The 25,878-nt window shown below is 43.5% G+C and overlaps 1 protein-coding gene across 6 annotated transcripts in view; it reads right to left on the bottom strand.

Annotated features, from left to right (window-relative positions):
- Positions 1 to 22,107, bottom strand: part of ATRX (ATRX chromatin remodeler) — a 95,573-nt gene extending 73,466 nt beyond the window's left edge. Inside the window, exons 1-5 of one of the 6 annotated variants that reach the window (XM_035113553.2) lie at positions 21,932 to 22,107; positions 11,262 to 11,362; positions 7,234 to 7,301; positions 6,060 to 6,112; positions 2,633 to 2,757 (exon numbers count right to left, since the gene is read on the bottom strand). In XM_035113553.2, coding sequence (XP_034969444.1) covers positions 2,633 to 2,757; positions 6,060 to 6,112; positions 7,234 to 7,301; positions 11,262 to 11,362; positions 21,932 to 21,951 — 367 coding nt within the window. In that variant the 5' untranslated portion in view covers positions 21,952 to 22,107. Of the gene's footprint in view, positions 1 to 2,632; positions 2,758 to 6,059; positions 6,113 to 7,233; positions 7,302 to 11,261; positions 11,363 to 21,233; positions 21,777 to 21,931 lie in introns of those variants that run through there. The other 5 variants (XM_060270193.1, XM_060270192.1, XM_060270196.1 and 2 more) reach the window with 5 other exon arrangements.
- Between the last annotated feature and the right edge of the window lie 3,771 nt (positions 22,108 to 25,878).

The following is a 25,878-nucleotide window of genomic DNA, read 5'->3' as shown; positions in this document are numbered from 1 at the left end:
TGTCGAGTTAAGGGACCCTGTGGGTTATCTAGTTGAATTCCCTGCAACACAGGAATCTCAATTAAAACATCACTGACAGATAACCCTCTGCTTAGAAACCTCAAATGAAGGAGAATCCACCACATCCTATAAGACATGAGACATAAACATGAGGCTGCTCTTTTAAGCAGCAGCACTCAGCAATATTGCAACATCCATTCCTAGTCCAATGATGGGGCTTCCCAATTAGCTAACTGTAGCAGACCCCTCCTTCTTTTTCAAAAGCCAACCCCCTACTTTTGGAAATCGTGTTATCACATGACCCAAGCAAGATGCCCCCAAAAAGCAGGATGTCCCGGACAGTTGATGCTTATGTGGCATGAACCACCAATTGGGAACCATTAGTGTTGTTGTTGTTGTCATTTAGTCGTTCAGTCGTGTCCGACTCTTCGTGACTCCATGGACCAGAGCACACCAGGCACTCCTGTCTTGCACTGCCTCCCGCAGTTTGGTCAGACTCATGTTCATAGCTTTGAGAACACTGTCCAACCATCTCGTCCTCTGTTGTCCCCTTCTCCTTGTGCCCTCAATCTTTCCCAAAATCAGGGTCTTTTCCAGGGAGTCTTCTCTTCTCATGAGGTGGCCAAAGTATTGGAGCCTCAGCTTCACGATCTGTCCTTCCAGTGAGCACTCAGGCTGATTTTCTTCAGAATGGATAGGTTTGATCTTCTTGCAGTCCATGGGATCAGCCTTCTTTATAGTCCAGCTCTCACTTCCATACATCACTACTGGGAAAACCATAGCTTTAACTATACGGACCTTTGTCGGCAAGGTGATGTCTCTGCTTTTTAAGATGCTGTCTAGCTTTGTCATTGCTTTTCTCCCAAGAAGCAGGCGTCTTTTAATTTCGTGACTGCTGTCACCATCTGCAGTGATGATGGAACCCAAGAAAGTAAAATCTCTCACTGCCTCCATTTCTTCCCCTTCTATTTGTCAGGAGGTGATGAGACCAGTGGTCATGATCTTAGTTTTTTTGATGTTGAGCTTCAGACCATATTTTGCGCTCTCCTCTTTCACCCTCATTAAAAGGTTCTTTAATTCCTCACTTTCTGCCATCAAGGTTGTGTCATCAGCATATCTGAGGTTGTTGATATTTCTTCCGGCAATCTTAATTCTGGCTTGGGATTCATCCAGTCCAGCCTTTCGCATGATGAATTCTGCATATAAGTTAAATAAGCAGGGAGACAATATACAGCCTTGTTGTACTCCTTTCCCAATTTTGAACCAATCAGTTGTTCCATATCCAGTTCTAACTGTAGCTTCTTGTCCCACATAGAGATTTCTCAGGAGACATCTTTCTTTAAGAACTTGCCATAGTTTGCTGTGGTTGACACAGTCAAATGCTTTAGTTTCTGGAACTCTCTAGCTTTCTCCATAATCCAGCGCATGTTTGCTATTTGGTCTCTGGTTCCTCTGCCCCTTCGAAATCCAGCTTGCACTTCTGGGAATTCTCGGTCCACATACTGCTTAAGCCTGCCTTGTAGAAATTTAAGCATAACCTTGCTAGCATGTGAAATGAGCGCAATTGTGCGGTAGCTGGAACATTCTTTGGCACTGCCCTTCTTTGGTATTGGGATGTAAACTGATCTTCTCCAATCCTCTGGCCACTGCTGAGTTTTCCAAATATTTTTAAATAGTTCGACTGGAGTATCATCACTTCCACTGGCCTTGTTATTAGCAGTGCTTTCTAAGGCCCATTTGACTTCACCCTCCAGGATGTCTGGCTCAAGGTCAGCAACCACACTACCTGGGGTGTACGAGACCTCCATATCTTTCTGGTATAATTCCTCTGTGTATTCTTGCCACCTCTTCTTGATGTCTTCTGCTTCTGTTAGGTCCTTTCCACTTTTGTCCTTTATTATGGTCATCTTTGTACGAAATTTTCCTTTCATATCTCCAATTTTCTTGAACAGATCTCTGGTTTTTCCCATTCTGTTATTTTCCTCAATTTCTTTGCATTGCTCGTTTAAGAAGGCCCTCTTGTCTCTCCTTGCTGTTTTTTGGAAATCTGCATTCAATTTCCTGTATCTTTCATTATCTCCCTCGCATTTTGCCTGCCTTCTCTCCCCCGCTATTAGTCTAGGATTTTGCAAATAATTATTTGCCCCACTTCCAACACAGTTATCACAGAAAAACATCTTACAGATGTTGCTGGGTTCCAGGATTCAAATTCAATTCAAATTCAAATTCAATTCAAATACCCATCATCCCTGACTATGGGCCATGCTAGCTGGGGCTGACAGAAGCTGGAATACAACAATGTCTGGTAGCTACAGACTACCAACCATGTCTGGTGGCTACAGACTAGCCATCCCTAACTTGAAGTAACAAAGTTGTAAAGCAGAGAGGGAAAACATGTTTTACATGTTTTACATAATGAGGGGTTCGATATTTTGTTGCTCTGAAGCTTTAAGAAAATTCCCAGTGATGAGTTATTGACAAAAGGAACAAAAATAATTCCCAGTTTTATCATCGTTTCACTGAAATTACAAGTTTCAATGCTTCTAGGTAGCGTGTCCAGGCAGTATCCTAGCTAAATTTTAATATACACAGTATACTGTTAGAATATTTTGTAATTTATGAAATAAGTTACCTTTAGGTAAGCTTTTCATATCAACTTCATTTTCGGAGTTTTCATTTGAAACATCTTGATTTGTGGTTTCATCTAAGGTCTGTTCATCATCTGAGCCAACATACTTTGTTACAACTGTAGGTTTCCTGCATGAGCAGCAAACATATTTATGCCATCAGTGTGATAACTTAAAGATATTTAAAACAATGCACAAATTTGCTGCTGCTTAGAACACTGCAGCTTCTAAACCCAGTTTATTTTACTGAATAAAAAAATTAAAAAGTTGTGCCACATTTATACTACAACCAGTACATGTGAAGCCAAATTATCTCCAACATTCTTTTAGACAACAGAATCTAGTGAATAGTATTATATAGATAGGCAATATAATGGCCAATGAAACTGAGCTGTAAGATGTGCAGATTACAAACACTGAAAATATAATGCCAAATTTACATAATGTAACCATTACCCATTACTATTTTTATTAGTATGTGTAGTGCTTATATGTCAAAGTGGCTTATTACTAAGAAAGTCATATTTGACCCATTTTTGAAAGCTTAAAGGCTCACTGAATTACATGAATTATTAGAAAAAGAAAACAAGAAATACCACTATGAATTATTAGAAAAAGAAAACAGGAAATACCTTCATTTATTAGTTCATCATTCATTCAATTTATATACCACCTGGAGTAGGAATAGGCAAACTCGGCCCCCCAGATGTTTTGAGACTACAATTCCCATCATCCCTGACCACTGGTCCTATTAGCTAGGGATGATGGGAGTTGTCCCAAAACATCTGGAGGGCCGAGTTTGCCTATGCCTGACCTGGAGTATTAATTCCTTATTTGTAGTGAATCTGTTAAATATTTAGGTATGCCTATACCAAAAAATATAATTTGATTAAAGGTAAAGGTAAAGGACCCCTGACAGTTAAAACCAATTGCAGACGACTCTGGGGTTGCGGCACTCATCTCGCTTTACTGGCCAAGGGAGCCGGCATTTGTCCGCAGACAGCTTCCAGATCATGTGGCAGCATGACTAAGCCGCTTCTGGCAGAACAGCGCACAGAAATGCTGTTTACGTTCCTGCCAGAGCAGTACCTATTTATCTACTTACACTTTGACGTGCTTTCGAACTGCTAGGTGGGCAGGAGCAGGGACCAAACAACGGGAGCTCACCTCATCACAGGGATTCGAATCTCTGTCCTTCTGATTGGCAAGCCCTAGGCTCTGTGGTTTAGACCTCAGCGCCACCCGCGTCCCTTATAACTCAATTAGTAATATGCAATTTAAACAAAATATAAATAGAGGTTTCTTCAAGTATTGATAGATGGGAATCATTAAACTTTACTCATTGGGGGAAGGTGAATACTTTCAAAATGAACATTATTCCCAGATTAATTTATATTCCAAGAGGATCCTAGTTCATATATCTGGAAAATATTTTCAGAAAATAAGAAAATTTCTAGGGAGAGGGTCTTCGATTTTGAGGATATCTTTACAGAAAATGCAATTACAAATTAAAGGAGGAAGGATTCAGGATTCTGAATCTGGAGCTATATTATCATGTACATTTATTGTCAAGTATTAAACGATGAAAGCAAACGGTGTTATTTTTCCAATTTGGACAACTTTGGAATATATATATACAGTAATACCTCGGGTTACGAACGCGATCCGTTCCGGATCGCAGTTCGTAACCCGAATAGTTCGCAAACCGAGCGCGATGGGCGCCGCCATTTTGCGCATGCGCAAATCGCGCGCACGCGACGAAAACACTTCCGGGTTTGCGCAGTTCGTAACCCGAACTGTTCGCAAACCGAGGTGGTCGTAACCCGAGGTACGACTGTATAGCACTTTTCTTTGGTATGAGTATGAGGATCAAAATATATTAGAACTCTGGTATCTCTCAAAATAATTAGAGTGGTACCTTGGTTCTCGAATTTAATCCATTCCGGCAATCCGTTCGACTCCCAAAATTGTTTGAAAATCAAGGTGTGGCTTTCAATTGGCTGCAGGAGCTTCCTGCACTCAAACAGAAGCCACGTCGAATGTTCGGCTTCTAAAAAACGCTTGCAAACCACAATACTTACTTGAGGGTTTGTGGTGTTTGGGAGCCAAAACGTACAAGTACCAAGGAGTTCGAGAACCAAGGTACGACTGTATGTCTGTTACAAAGTTATGGAATATGATGTCTAATAAAAACAACATGACCCCTTTACCCACAGTAAATTGACTTTATGGAGAAAGCCATCGAAAATTTAGAAGAATATGGTGATAAGGTAAATTGTATGGACGTAGGTGTATTGACTTTGGATCAACTGAAATATGACAATGAATTTTTACATTGTGTTATGAGATAAATATCAGCTATCAGATGTAATCCAATGGCAATATTTACAACATTTTTTAACAATTATGTTTGGACCAGAAGCATTTTTAGCTTCTGAGACACCTGAGATACCAAAATAAACTGGTTAAATCCTTTAGAACTAAAAACCCATGATTACTTTTTAAAGATATTTGTTACGAATAAATCAATTTCATATGGAGATGTTAAGAAATTAATGGAATAAAGAATTGGAGGTTCCTATATTGCCTTGACAATGGGAGTGTTTTAACTTCTATAGCAAGGGTGTCAATGAACCTTAAATCATTACTTATACAACAGAAAATAATATTTAGAATTTATTGGTCTCCACTACGTTTGTATAGAAAAAGACTGTCTGAGACAGCAGTATGTTGGAAATAATGCTTCTTTAAAATACACATTCTTACAATATTCTATATTTACTATGTTTGGAAGAAAGTAGTGAATTATATAAATACGGCTGTGCAAAAAAAGCTAAAATTTTCAGATTATCAGGTTCTTTTGAACTACATACCTACTGTATGGAATTTGACAACTGGACAACGTAATTGGATTCTCCATGCTCTTACTATGGCCAAAAGACTGAAATTGCTGCACTGGAACATTAAATGTATGGCTCGACTTATTCAAGGGATTGAAGCTGATTACTGTGGCCACCTATAAGCAGATTGCTTATAGACATAGACTTTGCATGGATATGTATAATGGAATTTGAAACTCATTTATACAAAATACAGTAGGTTTAAAATTGTGTTTGATAACTGTTAAATAACATTTGTTTTAAAATATACAACACTTCTTTCTCTTTCTCCATTTTTAAATATTAAAAACCTCACTTTCTATGTTTTGTATTTAAGTTTTTAAAAATAAATAAAAATTTAATGAGGGATTGTATACCACCCTTCTTTCAAGGATCACAGGGCAGGTTACAGTATAAAAACAGAAAAATACATAACACAGTAACATGTACTATTTCTTAAAATGACCACCATGGAATATAACAGACAGTGAGTTGTTCCTTCAGACTCACTGTAGCAAGCAATTCAAACTGGTAAACAGAATATCAAACTAACCTTTTGGAACGTGGTGAGCATAATGATTTGGACTTTTCAGAAGAACTGCTACCCTGAATATGAAAGGGAAAGGAAACACAAAATCACAAGCCATATACAGTCAAACCTAGGTTTACGCCTACCTCTGTTTGGGACCACTTTGGCGAGCGACCGCCGCGGACCCGGAAGTGTTTACATCTGGGTTCCACGGCGTCAGATGCACAGACGTGATCTGCGCAGCTCGCACATGCGCAGAAGCGCTCTATCGGTGCTTCACATACGCACAGAAGCGTGCCTTCATGGAGCAACCGCTTCGGCGAGGGACCACCTCCGCAGAACAGATTGCTGTCGCAAACCAAAGTACCACTATACAATTAAACATCCCTATGCATGCACATCAATTTATACATAACTTACTATGAAGTTTAAGGACAACTCTACCCTACTTTTATATATGTAAATGTATCTAACTGAGCTGGTGCTTTAGATTAGAAACTATAAAATGCAATGGAATTAAATAATTGTATAAAAGTAAACACTAGACTCCAAATCTCGATCTTACCAACTGCTTTCAGCCACAATAATGAAGTATAGCAATGGCAGAAAGGTTTGCACATCTATAAATTTCATACAGGAAAGCACTGTCCATCTGAACAATATAGTTTGCATGAATATTATGAACCACAGGGCAGAACATACAATCTTTCTAGGTTAAGTAATCCTAAAATCAGTAAAATTATCATCCTCCACAAAATTGAAAGTCACAGTTAAGATGCTTAATGGGCACAAACAATTAAAAAAAAATATTTGTAAGAAGAAAATTGCCTCTGAAACAAAAAAAACAGAAACCAATAGCTGGATCTCAGAAAAATGAAAGAATTTAAAAAATACAGAATTTATATGCTGAATATAAGATAATTCCTCAAGTTTTCAAAATACCAAAAAATAAAACCAAGTTATTATTGTTGTGAGTTATCTGGTTCATTTGTTATCATTGGCTTATTAAAGCTGCACTATACATCCTGGGAATTCCAAAAATTTAATCAAAATCATTTCTAAATAGATGCTCTATACAAATTCACTCTCACACACCATGGAGAAATTAACCTAAGCAATCTGAGCGCCTATAAAAGCAATCACCACTTTCCACAACTGTTTTTCATTATTATCAACTAAGCTACTAAATTGTTCTTACTTCTTCCCTGCAGTTTTCCATTTGAGTTGGAACTGGAGTTGGAATATTTTCCGTCATACCAAATTTATCTGTAAGAAACGGATGAAAGATATTCATGTGTAAAGATGGCTAGTAATGATTCAAAATACACAAAACAGCAGGAATGCATATAAATACACTGTAGGCAAAGTACAGTGGTACCTCTGGATATGAACTGGAGGTCCGTTCTTAACCTGAAACCGTTCTTAACATCATCATCATCATTCTTTATTCGACCGTCAGTCAGAAAACCCGTTCTTAACATGAGGTACCTCTTTAGCTAATGGGGCCTCCTGCTGCCGCCGCGCCGCAGCCACACGATTTCTGTTCTCATCCTCAGGGCCGGTGCGTCCATTTAGGCGAGCTAGGCAACTGCCTAGAGCGCCAAAATTGAGGGGGTGCTGGGCAGCCGGACAGCCTGCCCCCCGCCCCCTCCCGCGTCTGCAGCGGGGCGTAGCACCGGCCCTGGTCAGACGGGAGCCTCTTCTGCCAAAGAAGGGCGCTTTCTGGCACGCCGCTCGCTCCCCCCCTCAGGAGCCCAGCGGATTCCCCAGTGGGCGGGGAAAGGCACAGCCTCTCCCTTTCGCTGAAGCAACGACGAGTGCGCCCAGTGCTCCCTTCTTCTCTAAGCCGGGGCAGACAGTGCACGGAGACCAGCCCCCGAGGCGGGGTCGCCCCGCCCCATGCCGGCCTCGCTCCTCCTCCTCGGGGGGACGGGAAGACCGCCCCGCGCTACAGTCTGTCTTCTGCACAAGGGGCCGCTGAGGGCCTTCGGAGGGGCCAGCGCCAGGCGCGCTGCAGCCGACTGCCTCCTGGCGCCCACCGGACGCTGGCTGGGCGAGCGGGCGAGCTCCCCGTCGGGCGCGCCTCCACCCCAAAATGCCCACCCCCCCTCCGCTCATGCCCCCGTCCCGGCGGGTCCTGTCCACGGGGGTGCAGCAGCGCCGCCAGCAAGAGGTCTGCCACTGCGATGGCCTACACACGCGACCGCTTCGTGCTCCGGATGGCACCCGTGGGAGGCCGCCGCGCCACTGACATCCACCGGCGAGCGAGCCCAGAGCCGGGTCTGGCTTCCTGTTGAGCGGGGGGGGGGCTGCACCTCCGGGACGGCCCACGGCCCTTGTGAGCTTGCCTACGGCTCTCTTGAACCAAGGGTGAGGTGAGCAGATGGAGTGTTCCTGGCTGAAACTGCTTGTTAACAAGGCCGTCCTGTTAACTCTTCTCAAGATATTGAGCCCAAACCTATTGCTGCTTGCATGAATAAATTGTGCTGTGTGAAGAAGTTCTTCCTTCTGCCCTGCATCTCCCAGCGCCCACCTCGACCGGTGGCCTCCTTGGGTTGCAGTTTTGTGAGAGAGGGAGAAGAGCTTATCTCTCGTTCCTCTGCTCTACATAGACTTAGACATCTTTCTCATTGCCCCTCACCCACCTTTTTCATGGGTTAAAAAGCCCTCATGGGGGATGGATAAAGGAGTCCCACTTTGCCACCCGTTGACTATGTGAAACAGAAACGCAACAGTCATAGGAAGACACCTCTGCCATTTGCTAGGAATTGCAAGTGGGGAGAGGAGAGGGTTGCTGTGCTCAGGGTCTCCTTGTGGGCTTCCTAGATCCTGTGGGAACAGGATGCAGGGTGGCCTTCTTTGGCTGATCTGGAAGCCAAGCTCTGCTTCTTTACTTTTTGCATATGTTTATATTGTGCCATTAAAAGACAGGAAATGGCTTTTCCTTTTCCCATCCGGAAAAGCAGCTGGAAGAGAGCCTGTCCTGGAACAAAGTATAGCATGCATTGTCCATGACCACAAACAGTTCATATGCAGCAGCCCTGAGGACTTCTTTCATGATAGCCCACCTCCAGCTGAGCTCTTATGAAGTCTGTAATGGGATCTTAAGTATAAAACTAGAGGTGAACTCCATGTGCTTCTTCTGTGGCATATGGGCATGGCATGTGGGCAGGAAACTGCCAGCACTACAGCCACTTGGTTTATTTACTTATATGGTTTGCATTCCACTCAATTGTCAATGTCTTATGGGTGGGTAATAAATCCTTTGCCCCTGCCTACAGGGGTTTAGAGACCCACAAGTAAATCATATATCTATATCTGTATCTGTGTGTGTGTGTGTGTGTGTGTGTGTGTGTGTGTGTGTGTGTGTAGGGATGCGGGTGGCGCTGTGGGTTAAACCACTGAGCCTAGGGCTTGTTGATCAGAAGGTCGACGGTTCGAATCCCCGGGGTGAGCTCCCATTGCTTGGTCCCAGCTCCTGCCAACCTAGCAGCTTGAAACCAAGTCAAAGTGCAAGTAGATAAATAGGTAGCCCTACAGCAGGAAGGTAAACGGTGTTTTCATGTGTTGCTCTAGGTATGAAATTGTTTTATGACTTGTTTTCACAATTTTAAAAAATAAATTAACAATTTCAAATTCTGTGCTTTTCATTCTTCCTATAATACTTCTGTGTTTGAAATATGATTGGGGGGGGGCAGAAGGTGATCTCGCCTAGGGCGCAAAAATCCCTAGCACCAGCCCTGCTCATCCTGGGGCAAAGTTCTCAACCTGAGGTACTATTTCCGGGTTAGCAGATCTGCAACCCGAAGTTTTTATAACCTGAGGTGTTTGTAGTCCAAGGTACCACTGTACTATCTTCCACAAACAACTCAAACTGATCCTGGCTGGGTTGTACTGTATTTATTTAGTACTAGATCAAATCAGAGAGAAACACTAAAGACCAAAGATTCCCTTCAGAAAATAAAATCAGATTGTCACAGAGTACCTTTAGAAAGTGACAACCGACAATGCATGCTGATTCCCCATTTCCCTCTGGAAAAAGTGGGGGACATGGGAGAGAGAGAGGAGTGTCAGCTACTAATGAACAAAGGGGTACTTCTTCCCAAAGGTACACAACAGTACATGCTCCCCCCACCTAGTGTTTGAAATTCCCATTGTTCTAGGAGCATTTTGCGACAGGGGATTTCATTAGTGCGAGCAGTTTCTGAGCTCTGGCTACAGTATTGCACCTAAGATTTCAGATTAAACCTGAAGAGTGGAAGGAAGACCTTTTTCTGTCTCCCCGCTTCCAGCTACTCTCTGAAGACTAGAGAAGAGAATATTAGGGGGGTGGGCAGGTGAAGGACCAGACCATGTGAAAAATGAACACATTATTTTAGCTGCTGTTCATTCATTTTCAGCTTTGTATTCTTGTTATAAGAAAGTATGCCTAGACATTTCGTTCTTGCACCCATAACCTAGGTTTAAGGTGCCATTTAGCTTCTGGCTTTCATATCTCAGTTTCTAACGGTGCCTCCACCCCTCCACATTTCCATGGCAACCACATTTTTTGCTTGGACAAAAATTAATCCATATCTGCAATTTGTGGGAAAGAATGATTCTCCAATGCAAAAACTGATGGTCATCATTTTTAGCACTAATATTTGCATAAAAATGTAAATCAGTCAGACTGTTATTGTTTATAGACAAGGGCAATTTATAATGCAAATCACAAAAAAACAAAGACAACACAAGAATAAGATAAATCATACAATTTTTCAGAACTGAAAGTTATCAAAATTTAAAGTTGTAAGTTCTCCTGATTATTTACATTTTTAAAATACCCTTGACAGGCAAGAGTTTTGAGTCAAAAAAGTTCAGCATAACTTTCTCATTGCTAGGACATATAAGGGTACTCTGCAAGTAGCATTATATGTTCCTCATTTACCCAGCTTTGGAAATGCAGTCCAAGGGCTCTATATTGTGCCAGAGCCCTCATGCCTCCTTCCCAAAGCTTGGCAGAATCCCAATGCCCTGGTGCTGTCTTCCCAAAGCCCAGTAAGCATGGTGGCACCTTCCTTACCAGCCTCCAGTAAGGCACCTCCTCACCTAAATCGATCTCAAGACCCTCCTGCGACCTTCCCAGACTCCGGTAAGCTAAACTAAATAGTTTTGCTGAATGGCTTGACAGAATGAACATACAAGGAGCAGAGATCTGAACAGGTTTTAAATAGTAAGGCTGTTTACCTATAGTTAATCTTGGAGGAGACTTTGCATCTTCAGATTCTTCTGACGAGTGAGCCAAAAAGTCATGAAGCTTCTGCACCAATGTAGTCAACTTGCTTTCACTGTTTTTAAAAAAAATGCACCATTTGAATGTTTGCCTTTTTGTAAATATTGTCAACTGATGACATGCAATCTCAAAATCTCTCAAAAATGGCATAGTGTCCAGTTTTCAAGACTTCTCATGAAACAAATGTAAGCCTCAAGTGAAAGGGGGAGTGAAGGATGGGGGGAGAAACAAACTCATTCTGCTCTCCTATCTTCCAAGGTGTACACACTTGACTGTTATGCATGTTCTATCTATCCTCCTTGGAATGTTCTATGGCCCAATGTCTGAGAAGCCTAATGACATTCTCGTCAAATCATTTCAGAGCCAGGACTAGGCCTGGGTGATGTAGTGACTTGTCGCCCAGGACCAGTATGAGGAACAGACCACAATGAAAGCTTCACTCAACAATATATCACTGGTAAAACTGCTGCTGCTCCTAAGACCCTCTGCTGTTGGCTACCGTAGCCTTGTCCAACTTCAGGGAGAGAGGCATGGGGTAGCCTGCCAACCCTGCACTAGCAAAGGCAACCACAGAAAGGAGCCCTGAGGCAAGGATATCAGGGCTGGCTCAGAAGGTGAGCAACAGGCTGAAGACAACTGCATTGGCCCCAGACCACTAAGGCACCTGAGTGAAAATGTCTCAGCTCCTGCAGTGAGAGCTAAGGAAGTTTCACCCTGTGCCTCACTGACTGGGGCCAGTACTGCTTGTTTTAACATCACAGTTCATTGTTTGGTTGAGGATACATTGCAATGTTGAAAACCTAACATTGCCCAGCCCTAGTCAGGACCAGCATTAGAAACTCAAATATAGGAGCTAGGTGCAAAATGGCTCCTTAAACCAGGGTCACGTTCACCAAAATGGAATGTCTAGTTGCATTTTGGAGCCAGAAGGCTCAAAAGTTTTATTTTTCCATTCAACTTTTTGGGTCCTAAAATTCATTCTGATTGTGCAGATAAAATATCATGGATAATTTTCTAAAGGATGTGTTGGTCTGTGAAAACCGGCAAAATCCAAGGATCCCAAGGCTTGAACCTCCAGATAATGGAGACATCAGGTGCCATCCTGGTGCCCAGGCATCTTCAATTGGTCACAAGTGGCTGATAGCCATGTGCAAAATGCACTTGGTGCCTGGTTAATTTCCAATGCTGGTCAGGACTAATTCTGACAAGATAAATCAGGAAAGAACAGTTCCATCCATGGACACTCCAAAAAGTATTCAACAAAACTTAACAAAGGTACTCCCTTTTGCATGCAGTGTCTGCAAATATGAGCATATAACTGGGATGTGAAATTTTCTGTGTAGTGAGCCACCACATGGATCAAGAGCTTTAAAATACAGCTCCTGCTACATTGTCATGCCCATGTTAGAAAACTTCTCTTCCAAGAATCATCTGGCTGAGGATGAAACACAATCTTAACATTTCCCTCAAAATATGAGTGTTTACCAAACATTTTAACATACAAGAACCACTCTAATCAGAACAATAATGAACAATAATAATAATAAATTTTTATTTGAATCCCACCCTCCCTGGCCAAGGCCGGGCTCAGAGCGGCTAACATCATAAAAACAACATAATATGCATAAAAACAGACATCAATTAATTAAAATACATCTTAAAAATTAATTCAGGCAAGTTAAATCTGGGCAGGTGGCAATTATCAGGTTGGAGTTGAGAGCAGTTAATACTTGCCAGGACCAACTGTTTCCACTGAGCATACAAGGACCTATGAGTGGGTTGGGGGCCTCCTTCGGGTTTGTTTTATACAAAGGAAAATAAGTCAAACTGCATCCTGCCCAAAGGCCTGGCGGAACAGCTCCATCTTGCAGGCCCTGTGGAAAGAGGTCAAATCCTGCAGGGCCCTTGTCTCTTGCGGGAGAGCGTTCCACCAGGCTAGGGCAACGGCCAAAAAGGCCGTGGCTCTGGTCGAGGCCAATCTAATTTCCCTGGGGCCCGAGATCTTCAAAGTGTTGTTGTTAGCAGGCCATAAGGTCCTCCGTGGGGCATACCAGAAGATGTGGTCCCGTAGATACAAGATTCCTAGGCCATATAGGGCTTTAAAGGTTAAAACCAGCACATTAAACCTGATCCTGTACTCCACTAGGAGCCAGTGCAGCTGGTATAGCAATGGATGAATGTGATCCTGCAGCGGAGACCCCGTAAGGAGTCTCGCCGCGGCATTCTGCACCCGCTGGAGCTTCTTAGCCAGTTTCAAGGGCAGCCCCACGTAGAGTGAGTTACAATAATCAAGCCTCGAGGTGACCATCGCATGGATCACAGTGGCGAGGTCAGGGTGAGAGAGATAAGGAACCAACTGCTTACCTCGGCAGAGATGAAAAATGCCGCCTTTGTTGTAGCTGTAACCTGCACCTCCATAGAAAGGAAGGCATCAAAGATTACACCCAAACACTTGATGGAAGTCGCTGGCACTACTTGCGCCCCCGCAAGGGATGGGAGTTGGTCTCCCAATCCCATATCATCCCAACCCAGCCGAAGGACCTGTCTTTGAGGGATTTAACTCCAACCAGCTCCCACGTAGCCATCCAGCCACAGATTCCAAACATTCTATCAGTGTGTCTGGGGCCGAGCCAGGATGCCCTTCCATCAACAGATAAGAGTTGGATGTCATCAGTATACTGATGGGAACCAAGCTGGGTGCATAAAGATGTTGAAAAGCATTGGGGAGAGAATTGCGCCCTCCACATACCAAGGAGTAGCGCAACAACAGCTCTCCCCCCCCCCAGCACCACCCTGTCCCCAACCAGAAAGGAATGAGTGCAGCCATTGAAGGACTGTGCCCCAAATCCCCACGTCGGCGAGGCGGTGGTCTAAAAGTTCGTGACCATGTCGAAGGCTGCTGACAGATCTAAGAGAATCAACAGCCCCGACCCACCTTGATCCAGCTGCCTACGGAAAACATCTGTTAGGGCGGCCAGAGTCGTCTGTCCCAATTACCAGAGCAGAAGCCAGACTGGAATGGATCTAGAGCTGATGTATCATCTAGAAATCCGCCAAGCTGTTCAGCAACCGCTCTCTCAATCACCTTACCCAGGAACAGAAGACTCGAAACTAGGTGGTAATTGAATAGTTCTAATGGATCTAATGACATTTTCTTTAACAGTGGAAGCACCACTGCCTCCTTCAATTTCCCAGGGAATGTCCCGGTTTAAAGGGACAAATTGATGATCTCACTCGGGGGGGGGGTCCGCACCTCATCTGAACATGCTCTAATCAGCCAGGACGGGCATGGGTCTAGAGTGTTAGGAGTGTTAGGATCTCCTGACAAGCGACATGAAGCAAGGCCAGGGATGCAGAGCTGCAGTGCAGAGATGGTAACCAGCTGTTCCAGTGCTGAGGTGCAAGAATCTTTTGTGCTAGATTCTGAGGCAGAAGCACACCTTTGTGGAAGAACTGGTTCACCTCGTGTACACCACAGAAGGAACTGCTCCACCAGTCAAGTGGAAATTCCCTTGGAGGTGGTGGGCTTTCTGGCACAGAGGAGTTTGTCCACATCAGCTGGGAGTATCCAGTTGAAGTGGTCCAATAGTGGACCCAAGGACAGTTGAGGGACCTCCAGTTCCGTTATTGTATCCAAATTGGCAGGGAGGTCATGGCGGAGCATCAGGACTTTCTCCGCAAAAAAGCTCACAAATGTCTAACAGCTGTGTGTCTGATTTATATTTAAATTGGCTGTCCCTCTAGGGACATTAGAGACCTAATTATACTAAAAAGTTGTGCAGGGCGAGAGATAGCGGATGCAATGGAGGCTGAGAAGTAGGACTTCTTAGCAGCCTTCACTGCCATCTCATAGGTTTTCATAAACGCCCTATAAGATGTTCTTGAGGCTCGGTCGTGGGCATCCTGCCATACTCGCTCTAGCCCTCTGAGGTCCCGCTTCATTTTCCGGAGCTCCTTGGTAAACCAGGGGGGCCAGTTTCTGTGGGGTCACAGAGGGTGCCTAGGTGCGATCTCATTGATGGCCAAGAGCCGGGTATTCCAAACCTCAACAAGCTCAATGAGTCGCCAGGGAGAGCAGGATCCAGCTAGGCCTGACAGAATCAGGATCCAACAGCCTTCGCGGGCGAGCCCAAATAGGCTCACCACCTAAGCAGGGTAGGGCCTTGAAGTCAATCCTGGATTTCAGAGCATAGTGATCAGACCATGACAGCTCCATAGTGGGGGACATGATCACATCTACGCCTGCGCCGAAGATCTGGTCCAGCATGTGGCATGCTTGATGTGTGGGGCCCAAAACAAACTGGGAGAGCCCTAGCGTTGTCATGGAAGACTCATTATTAAATGAGTGGCTTGCATGGCTAGGTTATCCAGACATGCTAAGGAGAACAAGAATCTCCTACTTCTTTCAAAGATGGATTTTAGGGCAAGTAGAGAACAAAAGGAGATAAAGAGAAGGAGAAGAAATCCAGTTAATAAAAACAACAAAAGTCTTTCCAGTAGGCACTTTGTAGATTTTGTGCCAAGCAGAACTGATTTGTCCACTTGAGAGATGGTGAAGGGGAATGTTTTAATATATATATATATTGTATGTGGATATATGGTGCGGCTTTTTGGAAGTGCACCAGTACTTCCTTTCTTTAGGATGAGCAGATTTATTGAAATCAACTGTTTCTCTTCTTGGGGGCAGGGAGGAGGAGGAGGAGGAGGAGGAGGAGGAGGAGGAGGAGGAGGAGGAGGAGGAGGAGGAGGAGGAGGAGGAGAAGAAGAAGAAGAAGAAGAAGAAGAAGAAGAAGAAGAAGAAGAAGAAGAAGAAGAAGAAGAAGAAGAAGAAGAAGAAGAAACCACATTTCTCAAGATTCTGTATGCAGGCAACTCCCCATTTACGTGCATTCAAGGCACGCACAACTGCACATGCATGAATCACTGCAAAACTGGAAGTGGCACAAAAAGGGGCAAAAACAGCCCTAAAAGAGTATGACAACGGCAAAAATGGTGGGAAAATAGCATCCAGCATTCCCAGGAGCCTTGGCAAGTGCAATACAGGAGAGTTGGGAGTTTGAACAAAGAGGTTTGGAGGGAGCAACTGTGGTGGAGTTTCCACAGGTTTAGTGTGTTTGCAGCCTTTTTCAATGATGCTCCCAATATGCGCAATTTCTCTAAAATATGTTGCCTCGGAACATAACCCTGGTTTAAATGGGGAGGTGTCTGCACTTAAGCTCTCCCCCAGTTTTCTCTAGGCTTAATTTAAAATGGAAGGGTTTGGGGGAAGAGAAACCTTGGCAGGCAAAGGCAATCAAGGTTTTCTGTAAGGCAGAGGATTTTTTTTAATGTGTTCCACTTGTGTTTGGTGTGTTAGCACGTGTTAGTACTCTAGGAAACTCACTGGGTGATATTGGGCCAGTCACAGCCTCTTAACCAACTTCACAAGGTGGTTGTAAGGATTAACTGAGGAGGAGGCTAAACTGTGTACCTCTTGGAGAAAAAGAAGGGATACAAATGCAGTAAATAAGCTCTTCTGCTTACCTGCTTAAGAAGCCTGGGGCCAGCCTGGGGCCAGCCTGATGGAGATGTCAGTCACCACCCAGTGATCTCCACATGGTCGCAATTGGACCCACACCCAAAGCCCATAGTGGATTTAAAAATCATATACGGTAATTAGAAAATCTTTGTATAAGGTGTGGATAAGATATAAAGATCTATTAGAAAGAAGAACACCTAGGTGGATTTCACCTTTAGAGGCTAAGGCTTATAAAAGATTGAATATGGAAATTAATTGGTTGAAATATAGTGATTTGCTGATTGAAACGGAAGATAAATTTAAATTAAAACCTTAAACATTAATTAAATTAACACCTTAAAAATAAATTGAATGATTAATCATCAGATTAATTAAATGTTTAAGCTGGATATGAAAAATGCAGGAAAAATGCAGGATTTCAATCAGAAAAATCTAAACTGGAAATCGAATTGCTGGACACTAAAAGAATCTTTCTAAGATGTACAATTTATTGTTGGAGTGGCATACGAAGGATGAACAAGTTAAAGCCGTTATGATAGATTGTGCAAAAGATTGGGGTATAATATTATGTGTGAAGATTGGGAGAGATTGTGGAGAAAGAAAAATAAATTTACTGCATGTATAACCTTGAGGGAAAATATGATGAAAATGATGTACAGGTGGTACTTAACACCTGTAAAGGTAGCAAAAATATATCGTACATCTGATAATAAATGCTGGAAATGTAAAGAAAAAGAAGGGACCTTTTACCATATGTGGTGGACGTGCCCGAAAGTAATAGACTTCCGGGAGAAAATTTATAATGAGATGAAAAAAGTGTTGAAAGACACTTTTATTAAGAGACCAGAAGCCTTTTTACTGGGAATCGTGGGGAAGGAAATCGTCAAAAAGAATATTACATTCTTTCTGTATGCCACAACGGCTGCGAGGCTACTACTTGCTAAGAACTAGAAGAGTCAAGAGTTGCCAACAATAGCGAATGGCAAATGAAGATGATGGAACTTGCCGAACTGACTGGGAGACTCCGGGATCAGGGAGAAGAGATGGTGGAGAAAGGTTGGGAAAAATTTAAATTGTATCTGGAAAAATATTGTAATATTTAGTAATGCCAATAGAAGTAGCTACAGGCTTTTCAGAATTTATCTAGAATATAGGTTAAATTTTAAGATGCTTTATGGAATTATGATATGAGGTAATAGTATAAAGAGACTGCCAAAGAAGATTAGATTAGTGAAATCAGATGGAGGGGATTTGAGGAAGTCACCGATGGATGTAAAGGATATGTCATGATATATTAAGATGTTTTTGTTTTACTTTTGTTTCTTTTTTCTATGTCTTTTTATAAAACGAATAAAAAATATTATTTTTTTTTAAAAAAAGCAATTGAACCCACACCAGTTGTGGGTCCAACTGCGGATTTCTTACACTGTAGAATAGTCATCTAGGCCTCTCTTCAAACTATTGTGTAACTCCTTCTAATCAGTATGTTTTTATGCGCTCTTTAACAGCCAGAAGATGGGGCAGGATGCAAACTTACAAATATAAATAATTTAGTTTCTTTACAGGAATAGTATTCTTTTGTTTTACCATGTTTCTACCAAAGTCCATTAAAATTGAAGATACTAATCACACACAAGATTACTCTTCTTCAAAACATTGACCATACACATTTTAAGAACTACGTAATTCTGCAGTATTAGCAATTATAATATTCCAGACCTCGTGGGAATAGATTCCCAATAAAAACTTACAGGCAAATATTTACTTCTAATCTATGGCTGGACTTCAGCTTTGCAGCTGCTGGTCCTAACATCTCAGTTCAGTTCATTTTCCACTTAAGTGAGCTACATCCCATCCCAAACCAGCAATCAACTTCCAGGTGTGCCTTGTTTGACACCTTTTCTTCCTTTCCACGGCTTGTCTACCATTTCTTTCCCACAGTACAGCAGCTTTACCAAAGGAACACATTTGTGTCTGCCACAAACCCCTATAACAGCTCAGTCAATTTCCAGACCATTCAACGCCATCACAAAAACCCCTAGTGGATTACAATCAGGGTGGATTTGATTTAAATCAAATCTATTTAAATCACGATTTAAATCACTTGTTAGTAAGACTTGATTTAAATTACTAGTCAGGCATTTCCGTGAGCTGCTCTGGTTCTCCAGAAGCGGCTTAGTCATGCTGGCCACATGACCTGAAAGCTGTACGCCGGCTCCCTCGGCCAATAAAGCGAGATGAGCACCGCAACCCCAGAGTCAGTCACGACTGGACCTGATGGTCAGGGGTCCCTTTACCTTTACGACTTGATTTAAATCTTTTCTTTTCTTTTTTACAGAAAGACTTGCTGGTATAATCTTAATAAAGGTAAAGGTAAAGGGCCCCCTGACCATCAGGTCCAGTCGTGTCCGACTCTGGGGTTGCGGCGCTCATCTCGCTCTATAGGCCGAGGGAGCCAGCGTTTGTCCACAGACAGCTTCCAGGTCATGTGGTCAGCATGACAAAGCTGCTTCTGGCGAACCAGAGCAGCGCACGGAAACGCCGTTTACCTTCCCGCCGGAGCAGTACCTATTTATCTACTTGCACTTAGACATGCTTTCAAACTGCTAGGTGGGTAGGAGCTGGGAATGAGCAACGGGAGCTCACCCCATTGCAGGGATTCGAACCGCCAACCTTCTGATCAGCAAGCCCTAGACTCTGCACCACCTGGGTCCCACATAATCTTAATGTTTACAACCATATAAAGGTTTCATTTTTGGAATAATAAATTTTCAGAATAGTTTTTACAATTATATCAAAAATGGTTATACTATTAGAAATACAAAATTACAAAATTATTGTGAGGTTTAATAAGTTAACTGTTTATATTTGGACAACTTTTCTGCTATACTTTATTGGAAGGAGAAAAAGAATCATTTCCTTCATAACAATGTATTTAATTAAAGCAATAATATTATAGCATATGTATCCATGTTTGTTAACTGATGTGGTTAAACTTTTTTTAATAAAAAAAACCCTTAGACTTAAACAGAAAGAAGCCTACAAAGAACTATATTGCAAGGTTAACATGCAATGGAAAAAAGAGTTCCAAAGAAAGTAACTAGACATGACATAATTCACACAATTAGCAATTATGTTAACCATTTTTCCCAGAGTAAATAACCATGCAGTAGGAGGGAAATCCAATTCAGGTCTGCAGCAGGGTACCCCACCCCTCCACCAGGGTCCAGATCCAGATCCACCCTCCTTGCCTCCCAATTACTCTAGAAATAAGCTGGAAAAAGGAGGAGAGGTTACTCTCTGAGTAAGCTGTTGCTTCTTTGGTTTGTTGCTTGCATTACTGTATTGTTTCATTTTATTATTTTATGTTATTATGCTTATTGTAGTAGTCGTCTTACTATTCTGCTGGAGACCATAGGGACATAAAGTTTATATACAATGTGTTAGATATTTACTTACATAATTTGCAAATAAATAAAATTTGAAAACAAATGTTTTACAATGCAGTATAAACTAAGCACAAGCACTGGTTCAAAACAAGCGCACAGGTAAGACAACCAATAGTCAACCTAGCATGTACATGTGATGTCTTAAGCCAATAGTATATGAATCATCAGCATTTTAAAGAGCAATATGCTTTTATTCACATATCCATTTCAGATCCCATTTTCAAGCAACCTCTTAATAACTTATTCAAAATGTTTCCAGGACATAGATAATGTGCTCTACTATGAATTATTATGCTCGGAAGGGAAAATAGAAGCATCTCTCATATGAACCAATATATCACGTTACAGTAGTTAAAACACAGGGCGACAAATCTGGTATACTTTCCATGCAAACAATTGGTCGCAGAGCACACTTGTGGTGGTTAATAATTGCTATTATGTATACAGTATGTGTGTTTTTGTGTGTGAGTATCTCTCTCTCTCTACTGCACATGTAGGTAACTATGATTTCTTCCAACTTTTGCACAATGGCACTTACCACCAGGTAGGCAACAAGGAACTACAGCCCCAACCCTCTCTCAGTTAACCTTCCGAAGAAGCCAGGACGGTAATGTGTGACCCCTCCTCCAGATGTTGCTGAGCTGCAACTTCCATCATCCCTGAGTACTGACTACGTTTTGAGGAACGTCTCTGCAATTCAGTAGTAAGGCAGTTGCCTTTCATAGAGAAAGACAGAGGGTTCAACGCAGCCCAAGCAGCTCCAGGTACAACTGGGAAAGATTCTTGTCCAAAACAATGGGCAGCCGCTGCCAATCCACACGGAGGCAACACTGGGCTAGACGACCCTCCCCACAACTCAGTACAAAGCACAACTCAGTACAAAGCATGGACGTGGTCTGTAGCTGGGAGGCAGAACAAAAATATTTAAAAGTGCTCAAATTCAACCCTCGAAATCTTACCCTAATCTGAAGCCCCGGAGGGCTGCTGGCGCAGTCAACGCTGCGCTACCATGCACCGGCAGCACGGCACGAGGCGGCTTCCATGTGCGGAGGCGGCCGATCAACATCAACCATGCCGCTGGCCCCCCGACGACCGAGGCCTGGTTCCGGCAAAGGATAGGCCGCTCAGGAACCCTATGAGCAACGCGCGCGCGCGCTTGGGTGGGCGTGGAAGGGACCCCGCTATTCTGATCAGTGGCCAGCAAAAGGGGAGGGTGGCAGGGAAGGAATGGGACGGGTAGCAGGTTCTGCGCAGGGAGCCACGCCCCTTTCCTCCGCAGTGGCCCCGCCCCCTCGCTCGCCAGGGGAAGAAAACGGCGCCTCTCAGGAGGGGGCGCAGTGGAGGGGGGAGGGGGACGTCCGTCTCACACTGGGCATGCGCAGGCGGGAAGGGAGACACCCGGCCCTCCCCAACCTACCTCCCTCCCCCACCCTGCGCTGCCGCTGAAAAAATGACCTCGTCTGAAGAAATGGCGGGAGGAGCCGGCGGGAGTGGGGTGTTGTCTAATTTGTCCCGCGCGCCCTCTCGGCAGGCCACGCGCGTGAGGCAGAGAGAGCGATTGCCCCTCAGCTCCGGCTCCTCCCCCGCCCCACCCCCACGCCTTCCCATTCCTCACCGCCCGCCATGACCGGGAGAGTAGCGAAGCGACGCCGCGTACCTCACGGACTCCGCAGTCATCTCGCCCCCACTTCTGTCACTTTCTTCCAGGACAGTGGAAGGCGAGCTTCAAGCCCTGGTGGGAAACAAAGCGGCTGGCGCGGCCATCCCCATCGCTGCAGTCGCCATCTTGTCGGCGAGTGTGAGACCAGCCTCCTGCCGCCTTCCCTCGCCCACTCCGGTGCGCCTGATAGGCTCTCGGAGGCCCGCTTCTTTTTTTTCTATTGGACAAGGCAGGGCTCAGTCTGTTGCTAGGGTCGTTTGCGTCATCCTGGCATCGTCGCCACTCCGGATTGGCCGCAGCAGGAGCTGCCGTCATTTAAAGCTGCGCATGACGTCATGGCGCGGGACGTTAGGCTGCCTCGCTCGCTCTCTGCGCTTGTGTAGCTTCAGCTCTCCAGCGTTGTAGGGGAAAGATGAGTTGAGCTGTGACTCTGCGGCCGCAGTGTCACCTGCTCTTTCCTCATCCCAAGTGAAGGTCAACCGATTCATCTTGACCTAGCCAGAAACTTACTTTCCTACAATACGTAGGGCCTGTGGTTGTTGCGTGTTTGCAATTTTCCTTTATTGTACCGTTTAATATTCTATGCAATAACATTTAGAAAAATAAAAACAGTCAAACACTGCCCATAACTAACCTATAGTGGCTCTTTTGTGAGAAATAATCCAGCTAGAGTTTTTCAGGTATTTCAGATCTCATTTTCGTTTATTGCAGAAATTGTTTCCCTACAACATGTAGCTACAGTTGCTTCTGTGTGTTTGGAATTTTCATTTTTTCCCTCTATAATTGTACAATAAATTTTAGAGAGGGAAAAAAAGTCCAGCACTGTCCATGACTACCCCATAGTGGTTCTTCTCTATGAGAGATAATCCAGTTAGAGAATTACAGATTATTTTTTCTCATGTAAGATATTATTTTAACTGAGAGTCGGCAAGGATTTTTCATTGCTGAGTACAGTATATAAAACTTATGCTAATGGATTCAGAATAGGGTTTCTGCTAAATATGTTCCTTTTCTTTGGCATTTATTTTATCCATTATTCATAAATATTTAACATATAATGCTTCTCAAACCAAATTATACATTTGATCAAAACTTCATTTTAAACAAAAATGAATTTAAATTTGGTGATTACAAATAGTACAAGAAGAAACAACAGGTAAAACTATGGCCATTGCTTTTAACCAGTCAGCAATGATAGCACCAAAACCATTTTCCTTCAAAAGGGAAATGAATTTTTGTTTGTCAATAGTGTTGTGAGTTTTGGGTGTTAGCCTCCATGATGCCTGAGGCGCTTGTAATTTCTGGAGTCCTGGATCCAGCAAAGGTTAAAATATAATGGAGGGTTCCATTGTTTGTCAGGTAGTTTATTTGTGAGTTAATGGCTTTAAGTACTGTTGTTAGTATAACAAAAGAAGAGCAAATGGATGGGGCCCTTCCCTCACCTGGCTGGTAGACAAAAGCCTGAGTGTGTGACAGCTGAGAGCAGAGTAAAAGCAGAAGCTGAGTGTTGAATCCAAGCCTGTGACTATGAGAAAAGCAAGACCTTTTGTGTTGATAATGCTATGAGCCCAACCCATCCAATGGAGGCTCAGGTTGTACATGTGCAAATAAACCATATATCATACAGACACTGCAGTCTTCGCTGCCCCTCGTTCCAAGGAGACCAAACCCTCGGTAAGTCTCTGGAACCCCTGGAATTTTGTGCAACTCTGAGGTTGGGGTGAGATTGTGCAACAATATGATCTGAAGGGGCAAGGAATGCTACAAGCTCCCAGCTCCTATGAAAGGACACTGCTCCTAATTTAAATTCCCTAATTAATAGAACACAGGTGCCGCTGTGTTCTAAACCACAGAGCCTAGGGATTGCGGATCAGAAGGTCGGCGGTTCAAATCCCCATGATGGGGTGAGCCCCCGTTGCTCGGACTCTGCTCCTGCCAACCTAGCAGTTCGAAAGCACGTCAAAGTGCAAGTAGATAAATAGGTACCACTCTGACAGGAAGGTAAACAGCCAGAAGTGGTTTAGTCATGCTGGCCACATGACGCTGTACGCCGGCTCCCTCAGCCAATAAAGTGAGATGAGTGCCGCAACCCCAGAGCTGTCTAAGACTGGACCTAACGGTCAGTGGTCCCTTTACTTTAGGGACTTTACTTTACTTTACCTTTAGGTCCTAAATTAAAATTAGCTGCAGGGGGGTAAAGTTAACCAAAACAGGGTCTCAAATATACCAATGTTTTTAAAAAGAAATGTACAAGTTGAGCAGCTCAGCTGTGAACAGAAAGACAACAATGCCCACCCCAAAACTTAACCCAAACAAAATCAAAACCCTTGTCCCTAATTTTTACCACTTCTTAACCAAGCAGTGCATACTGGTATCAGTGAAAAGATACAGCAGAGAGCACAGCACTGCTGCCTATCATGGGTGGATGCAACAGGGGAGCAGGGAATTGGAAAACAGTGGCCTGAGGCCCAGCAGAGAGATCTGTAAGGGCTGCATTTGGTCCCTGAGCCTCACATTCCCTATCCACACTCTAACTCAACAATAAACTACGATTCCCAGGGGATGCCATTTCCTGGTATCAATCCAGGCAGCAAAGTGTCTTCAGCTTTTGTCCCTAAACTCTGACAGTCTTCTTACCAGGCAGTGCAAAATGGTGTTTGTGAAAAGATACAGCAGAGGGCATAGCACCGCTACCTTACCTGGGTGGATGCAACAGGGAGATAGGGTTACCACCATGCAAGGCCACACTTGACATCACAGTACAGGACATGAAGTTACCTGGCATTTACCCTTTCGGATAGGCTTATGTTTTTCACCGTATTGTGGAAAAGGTTTAGCTTGACCCTATGCTTACGCTCTTTCCTGTTCTTTCTTCATCCTATTTTAAAGCACTGAATAATCCTACAGGAAGACTACCAGCCTCATTTTGTAGACAGCAGCATGTTGCAGATTGCCTTGCCAGATAAGGTTGTATGCATAAGCAACTGATGAGCTATAGTGAGCCAGACTGTTGGTCCTTCTAGCTCAATATTGTCTACACTGCCTGGCAGCAGCTCTCGAGGGTTTCAGCCAGTGCTCACCCGGTGCTGCCTGGAGATCCAGTGATTAAGCCTGGAACCTTCTACATGCAAAGCAAATGCTCTGCCACTGAGCTATGGCTCCTTGCAATTAGTTCAGATGTGGTGGAAGATGAAAAACAGACTATGAAAGAGGAGGAGTTTGGATTTGATATCCCGCTTTATCACTACCCGAAGGAGTCTCAAAGTGGCTAACATTCTCCTTTCCCTTCCTTCCACACAACAAACACTCTGTGAGGTGAGTGAGGCTGAGAGACTTCAAAGAAGTATGACTAGCCCAAGGTCACCCAGCAGCCGCATGTGGAGGGGCGGGGAAGCGAACCCAGTTCACCAGATTACGAGTCTACCGCTTTTAACAACTACACCACACTGTAGTGTGATAATAAAGAAAGAAAGAAATAACTTTTGTCCAAAATGTACAATTTGTTATTAGAGTGGGAAACAAAAGACAAGGTTGTTAAAGCCTCAATGACACACTGGGCAATAGATATAGGTCATAATATACATTTTAATCTCTAGGGGAAATCTCGGGAAAAGTGATTTGAAGTTCACAGCTTGTTATTCTTTGAAGGAGAACTACTTGAAAATGATTTACATATGGTATTTAATTCGAAGTAGGCTAAGATGTATAAGACTGAATCAGTTAAGTGCCAGAGATGCAAAGAGGTTGAGGGAATGTTTTTTCATATGTGGTGGACTTGTAAAAGGGTAAAAGAGTATTCGGAAATGATCCATAATGAATTGAAAAAAAATGTTTTAAAATCATTTCTCTCCTGAAAAAACAGAGTTCTTTCTGTTGGGGATAATCCAGACTGCCAAAAAAAAAGGTTATTTATGTATGCTACTACTGCGGGCCGTGTTTTGTTA

The sequence above is a fragment of the Zootoca vivipara genome, chromosome Z (assembly GCF_963506605.1).
Source record: "Zootoca vivipara chromosome Z, rZooViv1.1, whole genome shotgun sequence".
Taxonomy (NCBI): Eukaryota; Metazoa; Chordata; class Lepidosauria; order Squamata; family Lacertidae; genus Zootoca; species Zootoca vivipara.
Note: the sequence above shows the minus strand (reverse complement) of the source record. Positions and strands in the feature narration are given on the sequence as shown.